At 48.6% G+C, this 12,077-nt stretch overlaps 1 protein-coding gene across 13 annotated transcripts in view; it reads right to left on the reverse strand.

Annotated features, from left to right (window-relative positions):
* Positions 1-8,810: 8,810 nt before the first annotated feature.
* Bin1 (bridging integrator 1) overlaps positions 8,811-12,077 on the reverse strand; it is a 59,561-nt gene continuing 56,294 nt past the window's right edge. For all 13 annotated transcript variants that reach the window (XM_075969055.1, XM_075969053.1, XM_075969048.1 and 10 more), the window contains one exon: positions 8,811-9,404. In XM_075969055.1, the coding sequence (XP_075825170.1) occupies positions 9,297-9,404 (108 nt within the window). In that variant the 3' untranslated portion in view covers positions 8,811-9,296. The remainder of the gene's footprint in view (positions 9,405-12,077) is intronic.

Raw genomic sequence — 12,077 nt, forward strand, 5'->3', positions numbered from 1 at the left:
CCAGGCCAGCGTGGTAGTAGCTTTGTCATGGCTCCTGGGTGACTTTGGCCAGTGGGACTCCCAGTAGGAAGTCAGAGGGCCTGGAATTGCCTTGGAAAGTCCCATTTTTTTCCTCTTTGCAGGGAAAAGACAGTCAGTTACGCCCTTCAACAAGCAAGCAGCACTCATCAGAGGGGTAACCATAGCAGGTGGTGTCTGAAACCTAAGTCATCTCTGGCCCTGGTGACCCTCCCTGGCACAGTGCCCTCCTCTCTGGGGCCAGGGGAGCTCTGAGACTGGGGTTCTGCGGTTTTCAGACAATATTCTCTCTCTCTCTCTCTCTCTCTCTCTCTCTCTCTCTCTCTCTCTCTCTCCCCTTTGAACACATATCCTTTTGTAAAACATCTCTTTCATTAAAATCATTTCTTCCTGTTTTTTCTGGAGGTTTGGTTTAAATGGATATAATAGTCAATCTTTGTTGTCAATTCGACTGGACTGAAATGGCCCAGGAACACTCTGTCAACAGCTGCAGCCCTAAGCCTGGAAGTCACTTTCTCTGAGTAGGGGAAGGCAGGGTGGACTTTTTAAAATCACAGTGTGCTGGCTAGTTTTAATGTCAACTTCCAATAAGCTAGAACCCTTTTAGAAGAAGAAACCTCAATGGAGGAAAATGTCCTGTCCAGACTGGCCCGTGGACAAGCCTGTGGTACCTTCTCTTGACTGGTGATGTGGACGACCACAGCTCACTGTGGGCAGTACGATCCCTGAGCTGGTGTCCTGGGTGCTATAAGAAAACAGGCTGAGAAATCCATGAGGAGCAAACCAGTAAGCAGTGTTGTTCTATGGCTTCTGCTTCCGTTCCTGCCTCCAGGTCCCTCCCGTGAGTTCCTGCCCTGCTTCCTTCAGTGATGGACTGAGATGTGGAAGTGTAAGGTAAAATGAACACTTTCCTCCCCAAGTTGCCTTTGATAATGGTGTATTATCACAGCAATAGAAATCTAAGACACATGCCGCCTCAGCTTGCTTTGGCTTCTATTTCTATTGTTTGCTTTGAATTTCTTGTGTGTTTTTGAAAAGTGTGAAAATGAACTCAAAACTAAATCATGTTAACGTGGTACCTGGCACAAGTCACTCCAATCTGTTTTGGTCTGGACTACTGGGCTTAAGATAGCAGATAAATATAAAACAGTATCTTTCCACAGTGTTATTTAACACCCCTTTGGCTAGTACAACCTTCCCGGTTCTTATACTGTGCCCTACCTGGACTACTTAGACTCTGGCTCCCAGCTGCAAAAGAACTAAGGACATTCAAATGACCATAGTTAATATGCAAATATAGTCAGATGATGTAATGAAGGAAGTGGGTTCTGAGAAATACATCATGGCTTATCTTATCACTGTGTGCACAACACAAAGAGGAGCCCAGTCTAAGGTGTCACCAGGTAAGGATAAGCTGATGGGGCCCATATCGCATGTATGTATTCTGTCGTTGACTAACATGCTTGAAAACGCAGCACACCACTGGTGTGCTTCCATGTCTAGGATCCCTCACAAGTCCATGTATTTAAGCACCTGCTGGTGGCACTGTCTGGGAAGGTTGTAGAACTTTTAAGAGGTGGTGTGTCATTGGAGGAAATGGGTCTCTGGAAGCACGACTTGAGGTTTTCTAGCCCAGCCCCGCTTCCTGACTGTGAACGCAATGTGACTCGCCAGCATGCTGTTTCTGCCTCCCACGATATGCTGGAATGGCCCTGGTGCACTAAGCCGGAATAAACCTGACTTTGCTTGAAATCACATCTTGTTGGATCTTTAGTCACAGCGTCAAGAAAAGTATTGATATTATTACTAATATTATAAATCAGTTTACCTTGTTTGAGCTTTGAGCAATACAATTACAGTGCCATGCCATTGTGTCTGTCTTCTTGTCTTGCCATCATAGTTTGACTATTTTCCAGTACTCATTGTATACATAAGTATCTTAATTTGCTCATTTCCAGCAATTTATACGTCATCTACCTATTTGCTTATGGTTTCTACTGATCATGGACATTGAAGGTTTTGCCACTTTGGGGCTATTGCTACATTTTAATATGTATTCTGCTGTGCACAAACATTCATGTGTGGCGCATGGTTATGAGCTGCATAATGAGATTTTTAGTCAGCAAAAGACCATATAAGGATGGTCCCATAAGAGTGTGTCACTCAGTGGTGTCATCGCTATTGTAGATCATATAAATTCCTCCGGTGATGGTCACACAATGATGAGGTCACCAAAGATCCACTTCTCAGAACACATTGCCATTAAGTGGTGTACGTCCATACTACAGCATCGTATTTAGTTTTTATCCTTGATGTATATATGTGTACATGGTGTGTATTTCTGTGTGTGTGTGTGTGCGCGCACACACACGCGCATGTGTGTTGGTTTTTGGTTTTCACCTTCCACATTGTTGGAGACAGGGTGTCTTGCTGTTTAGCACTGTGCCACCTGGCCAGCTGGCCTGAACTTCTGGGAATTCTTCTGTCTCTGCCACCTTAAGAGCATGTCCTAAGTTTCTAAAATACCCAGACTCTCTTAAACACGCAAGGTCTCTGCAAAGTTCCCAAGTCGCTCTAAAATTCCAAGGTTTCTTTAAAATATCCAAGGTCTCATAATTGTAGGTTTCTGAATTTTTTTTAAAAAGCTTAAATACTTTCTTACTTCAGGAGGGAAGAACCAAACCAGAGCACGGCGTTAAAAGAGTGCTGGGAAGTGAACCATGGGATTTTCAGGTAACTGGATAGATCTGAAAACTGGATGGATTTGGGTGACCCAGGCTCGGGAACCACAAACACACAAAACCTACAGCTCTTTCAGAAGATGTAAGCGCACAGTGAGCTACGGTTGACTCACGCCATCCCTGCACTAAGAGGTCTGTGGATGGGTCTGTCCATCTTCCCTGCCCTATCCTCTGTCTCTCTCCCTTCCTCCCTCTGGGCTACAGGGTCTACAGGTGTAACCCTGTGACTAGTGTGTAGGCTTGGGAGGTCAAATTACTCCGTCATTGACTTTAGCTGGCTTTGTAGCTTCCACACAAGTCTAGGTATCAGGGTTCCTAGGAAGTCAGGGTTCCTTGGATTTTCATCTGGGGATAGCAGGCGTAGTACCAACAGTTCCTCAGGCCTTCACAGTAGGCAGTGTGACAGTCCAGAGCCTGGAGGGTCTGAGACCCTTGACCCCAAGGTTGACCCGAAGGAAATCATCATTCTCTAGTTTCTCTTTCCTTTCTCCTTACAGCCATCAATCCTTCAACCCCGCCCCTGCCACCCCTTCTCTGCCTGCCCCCCTTTCTACCTCTGCTGCCCTCCACCCTGTCCTGGCCATTCTTGACCTGTCCAGCTGCTTGTACTCAGGTCAGCCTTGTGACCACAGCTAGACCTGCCAATGGCCCGGCTGGTGTTGGCCATGACGGGTCTGTGCTCTCTGCTGTTTCTTCTCCCTATATTCCACTCCGTTCACTACTTAAAAGTGGAGGAAGAAAAGCTACCTATGACCTTTATCCAGCCTAGTGTTATAACCTCAGGGACAGAAGCACCAGAGAGTGTTTCCCAGGAGACTCACCCAGGGAGCCTCTGCAGCTTGACTGTGCAGCCTGTGAAGCCCCGTTTGGATTAATCACAGCCTCTCTTCAGAGGCTTGATCAGTGTCTTAATCACTCAGGCCCAGTCATAGTAGTAGTTCCTCAGCCACACCACAAGGGGGCGCAGGTTAGAGTTCGTCAAAACTTATGGGGACAAACTTCCCTGAGCCCCGCCTGCAGGGGCTCGGTGGTTGGTGCTACCACAAGGGTAGTCTGACTGCCGGCTTTGATTGCCAATCCTTTTAGTCAGGGCAGCCAGAGTCCTGAGAGACCAATGGCTGCTATTAGGGAATCAAATTACCCTATCCCTTGTTTACAGGAAAATGAGCATCGGGTATGTTTAAAACACAGCTCCAGCATACAAATCCTATGTTAACACTGATGCCATTCATATATGTGCACGCATGTTTGTGTGTGTTCAGGTGCACATTCAGACATACGTGTACGCATGTGGAAGCCAGAAGTCGCCCTCGACTTTGTTCCTGGGGAGCTGACCATGGTGTTTTTCTGGGACAGGGTCTTTGACTTTTACTTGGAGCTTGCCAACCGGACTAAAGTGGCTGGCCGGTGAGCCCCAGGAATCCATCTGCCTCCGCCTCCCCAGGGCTGGGACTACAGGTGTGCACTGTGCCTGTTTTCACATGACTGCTGAACTCAATTCCTCATTCTTGGGCAGGGAGTACTGAGCCACTTCACCTAACTGATAGCAGACTGTAAGACGGCCCACCACCTGCCCACAGCCCAAGATGCCTGTCTTATAGGAACCCATTTGTTTATCTATTTAGCATATGTACGTGCGTGTGTTCATGTTCACATGTGCATGAGCACATGCATTTGGTGAGTATGCATGTCGTATCCATGCATGTGGAGACTCGAGGTTGAATTGAGAATCTTCCTTGATTCCTCACCACCCTATTGACTGAGACGTGGGCTGGACAGTTTTATGTCAACGTGACACAAACTGAAGTCATCCGAGAGGAGGGAACCTCAAATGAGAAAATGCCTCCATAAGACCAGGCTGAAGGAAAACCTGTAAGGTATTTTCTAAATTAGTGATTGGTGGGGCAGGGCCCAGCCCATTGTGGGTGGTGCCATCCCTGGGCTGGTGGTCCTGGGTTCTATAAGAAAGCAAGCTGAGCAAGCCATGAAGAGCAAGAGAGTAAGCAGCACCCCTCCATGGTTTCTGCATCAGCTCCTGCCTCCAGGTTCCTGCCCTGTTTGAGTTCCTCCCCTGACTTCAGTGATGAACAGCCATATGGAAGTATAAGCCAAATAAACTCTTTTCCTTCCCAACTTGCTGTTGGTCATGGTGTTTTATCACAGCAATTGTTAGGGACAAAGACTCTTAAACAAAACCAGGGCTCAACATGATAGGCTCGTCTAGCTAGCCAGCTGGCTTCTGGGATTCCTCCTTCCCCACCTGTCAATTACAGGCCGGCTGCCGTGATCATCTGGCATTGCATGGGCACTGGAGACCTGAACTCTGGTCCTCACGGTTAGGCAGCAAGTGCCATCCACCACGTCGTCATTTCTCCAGTGTTTGTCGTGGACTGTGTTGCCTGCTTCATTGGCTGCAGAGTGCATCCACAGAAGCAGGAGACTGTGCCCCACAGGCAGGAAGGCTTAAAGGACATCAGCATTTGCTGGAGATTGAGTCTTTGGCCACTGTCTGGGCTCCATAACTGACTGTTGACGCTGTCCAAAAACCCAGGCTAGTTTTCCTCGGGTTGATCAGAAACTAGGCTGGCTGATGCTGCGTGGGACAGGTTCCCACTTGGAGTTCTCCCACTGCACAGCATTCTTCTCACGTTGGGGATGGTTCTGAGTCAACCTCAGCTCCCTGTGAGCCTACCTCTCCTTGGAAGGGAGCTGTGTGTGGTGGTATTGTGCTTGTACTGTAACAAAGCTTTCCTAAAGATCAGAGTGTAGAGTTAAGCTACTAATTAGCCATAGAGGCCAGGCAGTGGTGGCACACACCTTTAATTCCAGCACTCGCAAAGACAGAGGCAGACAGATCTCTGTGAGTTCAAGGCCACCCTGACTACACAAAATTGATCCAGTCTAAAAAAGAAACAGAGCCAAGTGGTGGAGGCTCACACCTTTAATCTCAGCACTAGGGAGGTAGAGACAGAAAGATAAATATAAGGCGGGAAGAGACAGGAGCTCAGGATTCAGTCTTAGGTTTCATAGAGAACGCATTTAGTCTGAGGACTTACAGAGACAGGATACCTCATTTAGTCAGGATTTCATAGAGGTAAGGCTGCACCCCCTAATATCTGACTCTGGGTTTTTATTACTAAGACCAATTAAAATACACGCTACTGCTGTGTGTTCCCCTTTTTGTTTTCTGAGTCTCAATGTCCTTTCGGGTCCATCCTGTTTCCTGTCTATTTCGTTGTTTTATTCGCCTTCCCAGCTGAATGAAATTTCACTGCATATGTCTACCATCGTTTCTCTGTTCCTCTGTTGATGAGCACCTAGGTTTCTCCATTTCCTACTATCGCGGACAATCCGCCAATGACCACGGACGTTTACTTACACCCAGAAGGTCTACAACTGAGTCACATGATAATCCTGTTTCTAATTTTTCTTTTTCAGGCCTCCATGATGGCCATACGGGTTTCCACTCCCGCCGCAGTGACGAGTTCTTCCCGTGCATCCCGCCAGCAGTAGCTGCCATTTGTTGTCCTGATCCTGGCCGTCCTGACTGGGACGACACGGAATCTTTTTTCTTAACATTTATGTATGAGAATGCAGGACCACGTGCCACGGCGTGCATGTGGAGGCCAGAGGACGGTTAGCATCGGTGGTTCTCACCTTCTGAGTCACCAGGCTTTGTGGCAAATGCCCTTACCACTGAGCCACCCAACTCAAAGAACCAGGGATGGAATCTTAAAGATTTTCGTTTCTATTTCTATAGTGGAGAAGGGGGGTTAATACTTTTTTTAAAGTACTTATTGGCCATTTCTATTTCTTTTATGAAGTCATAAGTCTTTTCATTTTTTTCTTCAGCAGGTTGAGGGTTTTGTGTGTTTGTTTTGTTTTTGTGCTTTTGGTATTTTAGTTCTTTACATATCCCAGACATCAGCACCCATCTGAGGCTTAGCTATCAGAGACTTTTTCCCATGCTATAGACTATTTACTTTGCTGATAGTTATCCTTGCAGAGCAGAAACTTAAAAAAAAAATTCGATTTATTTTCAATGTGTATAGGTGTGTGTGTGTGTGTGTGTGTGTGTGTGTGTGTGTGTGTGTGCTGCAGACAGAGGCTAGAATTACAGGCAGTTTGAGTTTCTCTAGGTGTGCTATGCACTGAACTCAGATCCTCTGAAAGAGGGAAGGGCTCTCAGGCACTTGGCTGTCCCTCCAGCCCCATAAATTTCAGTTTCCACAGTCCCATTTCTTGCTGCCAAGGTATCTCGAAATACTTCCTATGTTTTTCTCTAGTGGTTTCAGCATCCCAGGTGATTTTTATTTGTTTGTGTATTTTTCTTTGTTTATCAAGACAGGGTTTCTCTGTGTAATGGCCCTGGTCATCCTGGAACTCACTCTGTAGACCGGGCTGGACTCGAACTCACAGAGGTCCACTTGCCTCTACCTCCTGAGTGCTGGGATTAAAGGCGTCTGCCATCACTGCCTGGCAGCACCCCAGGCTTTAAGTTAAGGTCTGTGACCCGCTTTTCTAGACGGAGTTAAGTGAGCAGGAAGACTCACGGTCTATGTGGCAAACCCTTCCAGGAGCTGAGATCCCAGACTGGATAAAGAGAACACAAGCTGAGCACCGGCATCCATCTTGCTTGACATTCTGACTATAGATGTCACGTGACCAGACACTTCCCGCCCCTGCCACCATGCCTTCCCTACCATGACAGACTGTAGCCCCTGGATCAGTGCACTGGAGTATACCCCTTCCTCCTTATTTTTATCAGGTATTTAGTTGAAGAAGCGACACAAGGCATTAAACAGGCTGCCTGGCTCTGACTCCCCCCAACAGGAGCCTAAAGATACCCAGCTCCTAGGTCCATGGCCACAACCAGGTAGAACGGCACAGGCTTGTAGTGCCAGGACCAGAAGGCCGAGGCAGGAGGATCACAGCCAGTCTGGGCTACATAAATAGACCTTGTCAGAAACAAACTGGGAAGGAGTGTTGGGGGACATGGACAAGAAGCTCTCATGACGTAAACCTAATGTGGATACTTTGTAGTTGATAATGTTCTTAGTGAAAATGTTTCAAAATCTTCCACACTGAAGGACCTGGCTGCAGAACCCGGTAACAGCCGAGGACACCTGTATCCTAGGCTCAGGTCTGGACTTCATGGAAAGGAAAGAATGAACTGGAAAGCTCCAGCTCCCCAGGCAGGTGACTAGAAATGAATATGTTTTATGGGTGTGTCCAACCCTTTGACATCGGGGCAAGGAAGATGTCTCCTACGAAGTTCACACCCAAGAGCCAAGAATTGAACTATCAAAAAAAAAATCTTATAATTTTCAATAAGTTTATAGTTTTGTGTCAGGCCACATTCATAGCTATCCTGGGATGTTAGTAACCCACAAGCTGCAGGCTGGGCACCCCTGCCCACAGTGCTATTTTGATGGCAGCCGGTTCTATTTGTCCCCTACAGAAGGCTCAGGTTGCAGCTGACAGCAGAACAGCCCAGTCACCTACAGGAAGGCACAGGACTTCATTCTAAACCCTAGTTGGCCTTCTCTGGAGGCCAGGCGGTTTCTGCAGCCCTGGACCCTGAACCTCTCTGGCTGTTCATGAGGCAGCTATTTCCAGAGGTGCCGTGGGGAGAGGGCACAGAGGGGTAACCACGGAACTGGTTCACCATCTACCTTCACCCTTCCCCTGCTGGACATGCGCTCTCCATAGAGTCCGAGGTCCCATCGCAGGCCACCAGGGTCTCCTCAGGCCTCAGGGCTCTGATCCGCTGTGTGCCGCCCTGGCATCCACTGCCCACCCTCTAAGTGCCGAAGTAATAAATAAGGTCACCTAGGACAGTTTCCAGGAGGTGTCCATCACTTGTCCTCTAACCAACCACCAGTGGGCACCCCAGAGAGCACGTGCCCTTAGCCTAGGGGAGGCGGCATCCATGCAGACAGAGTCTCCCACACCCAGTAACTGAGGGGCATCAGCAGTATAAAGGCCTCAGCTGGCCTGGCTCCCCCTCACACAACAGAGGCGAAGAAAGACATATGCACTGTTCCTGGGTGGTTTTGTCAGGTTTTTTGTTTGTTTCGCTGCATTTTGAACACTAGGGCTTATATTCAAACAGCACACGGATGGTCTGCAGAGCGGGACCAGGCTGGGCCAGTGTGCAGGCCCCACCCACGGCAGCTGCCAGAAGAGGACCCAAGCCCCGCCCGGCGCGGCCAAGCGTCAGGCAAGTGTGGCGGTGGCTCAGCGCCCCCGGCCCGCCCTGAACATGCGGGCACCGGGAACTCAACTAGGGGGACACAGCAGCTTCGGGAACACTGGAGAAGTCCACTGAACTGGGCCGGACGGCTCTTTGGAAAACCACTTCATCTTTGGGGAAACACCTCTTGGCTTAGGTCTCCACTCCCCAATTTCCCGACATTTTTTAAGAGTTTCAAAACAAAAACAGAAAAGAGAGGAAGAAAAACAAAGAAAAGGAAAGCACACATCTTTTGGGAAACGGTGTTCTTCACACACCGGAAGGCTGCAGGGGCTCCGCCGTCACTGCACCCGCTCGGTGAAATTCTCCGGGAAGACGCCCCGGCATTTCTCCAGCTCTTTGTGCTGGTTCCAGTCGCTTTCCTTCACTCCCATGAGCCAGCCTTCATCCTGCGGCCAACAGAGCGTGGGTAACACAGGTCCACGTCACAACACCCTCCAGTACACTAAGAAGACCCAAGCAGGCCTGGGAGGAGCCTGTCTGTCTGCCTGCCTGCTATTCTGAATCTTCTGTGCCTGACGGCACTGGTCTAAGCCTCAACTATGTCCTCAGTACCAGCCCATAACCATCTGCTCCCTGCAAATGCATCCCTCCTGGTATCCAGACCCTTCAGATACAACGAAGGGCCAAGCCAGGCCACACTCAGCTGCCACCTGCCCTCTCATAGCTCTTACAACCTGTTCTGGGAAGAGGTCCTAAAAGAAGAAGGGCTGTAGACCATGACAAATGGCAGCTGTCACATGCTAACTATACCACCGCTCTTCCAGACAGTCCTAGTGACTCCAAACACCTGCCTCAGCCAGAAATACAAGCTTACATAGTATCTCACAGCCCAGTTGTGATTGCTGATGATCCTAGACACACTCCCTTGTCCCAACACACCTGCCCCTCCCCTCCTCTTCTTTCTCTCCCCCTCCCAGCTGAAACTTCCTTCCGATCCCATTGCTTTGTCAACTCTAAGGACCCCGGAGGGTGTTCTGACTCCTGTGTCTCTCTCTGGTATGGGATTTTCCAAACTCTAACAACTTTTAAGAGGATCCCAACTGTCCTCCCAAGTCTCCAGACGTCTATAAACAGCAAGGAAGTTCTGGAAGTACTAGCAGTTAAAAGCTTCTAATCAGACCTTCTGGGGGGGGGGGGGGTGAGAAAGGATGATAACAAGTTCAAGGCCAGCCTGGACTACAGAGTGAATTCAAGGTCATCTTGGAACAATTTAGTAAGATCCCGACCCCAAATTAAAACTTAAAAGAGAGGGCTGTGGATCTAGTGTGGTAGTAGGATCCTTGATTCAACACAACACCCAGTGCTGAAAAAGAAACATGGGAGGGGAGGAGGGGAGGAGGGGAGTGAGGTGGCTCCGTGAATAATGGTGCTTGCTACCAAGCCTTACAACCTGGGTTTAATCCCTGAGGCCTGCCTGGTGGAATGAAGGAAAAAAGGAAAGGCTCCTGTAAAGTGTTCTCTGACCTCCACTCATGGACCATGCCACACGCATGCACAAGTACACACACACACACGTACACACATACAATAAATAATGTAATAAAGATCTCAAGCCTCTAGTAGATGTGTCCAACGTTTAGATGCTGTGGCAGCTGCTCTCCTCTACAAAGCTCGTGCTCGAGAACTGGTCAGTCGAGTTGGAAAAGCAAAAGAACAAAAATCCCCTACTACCGGGGATTGGGATATGGTTGATTTGGCAGGGTGACTGCCCGGCATCCACCAGGTTTCACCCCTGACACCACATGAACAAGGCTTGGTGGTCAGCAAGCCCAGAACTCTGGAGGCAAAGGCAGGAAGATCAGAACTTCAAGATCATTCTCAGCTGCACAGTAAATTCCCGGTCAGCCCAATACACATGAGACCTTGTCTCAAAACAAAACAAGATGTTTTAAATAGGTTCACTGTTTTATGTTAGATCGCATTCACAGTTATCCCAAGGGCACGTGTGAGCCACAGGCTACAGGTCGAACATGCTTGTTAGAAGGTCCCAAATCCACTTTATGAAGCCCTTCAATCCCTACTTGCTTCTGCCTTCAACACTAACCCGCACAGGGGTTTTCTCTGCAAGCCCTCACTGCTGGAGTTCCATGACTGTCCCAAAGCTGAACCATGCCTGGCAACCTCCCGGGTCTTTACAATTTTATTCTATCATTATCTGCATTGTATCTACTTTACTGAGTCTGTACATAACCCATCTTAAGCCCTCTAGTACCCATACACAACTTTCCTGCTGGCTAGTGGCCAGGGCTTACGCTTCTCAAAACCCCACCCAGCTAGGAAAGACCCACCGAAGTGGCCAGGAGATACCTCTGACTTTAGAACAGCAGCAGATGGGGCTAGAAAAATGGCTCAGTTAGTAAAGTCCTTCCCACTCAAGGCATAAGGCTCTGAGTTTGAGCCTCAGAACCTAGGTAAAAAGCCAGAAGTAGGGGTGTGTATTGAAATCCCAGCATTGAAGGAGAGACGGGCTGACCTTATCACAGATATAGGTAGATAGTTCCTAGGGAATAATAAGTAAGGTTGTCTTCTATAACACACATACACAAGGCACACAACACACAGGCATACGCATGCACACAGGTACACAAAACATACACACACACACACACACAAGCTGCTACGGGATATTCAAGCCTGGGCACTCCCTGCAGCTCAGCCCACACCTACTGAGGGCAAGAGCCAGCCAAGGTGCTCAGTGTCAGCAGGGGTTCTACCAGCAATATGAAGGCTCGTTATGCCAAAAGTGGCACTGGGGCAGAGGAGTCAGCAACAGCAGGTCCATTAGGAGCTGCCTTCCAAAGTTAACTGACGTTAAGGCGGTGGCAGAGGTGACAAAGGCCTAGAAGACCCAGCTAAGAACGCAGCTGAGGAGCTGTACAGCGTGGAGCCAGCTCTGATGGCAGATGTAAGCCTGCCTAATGCTCTATCACTGCAGGTGGGAACCCTGCAGAAAAAAAGGACAAGCCTTGTGCCCAAGAGCATGGCAAAGACAAGAAACAAACTCAGATGCAGAAAGTTGGCAGGGCAGCTGGAAGAAAGAAAAAGAACAGGCTGAAAAA

Source organism: Microtus pennsylvanicus, chromosome 4 (assembly GCF_037038515.1).
Source record: "Microtus pennsylvanicus isolate mMicPen1 chromosome 4, mMicPen1.hap1, whole genome shotgun sequence".
Taxonomy (NCBI): domain Eukaryota; kingdom Metazoa; phylum Chordata; class Mammalia; order Rodentia; family Cricetidae; genus Microtus; species Microtus pennsylvanicus.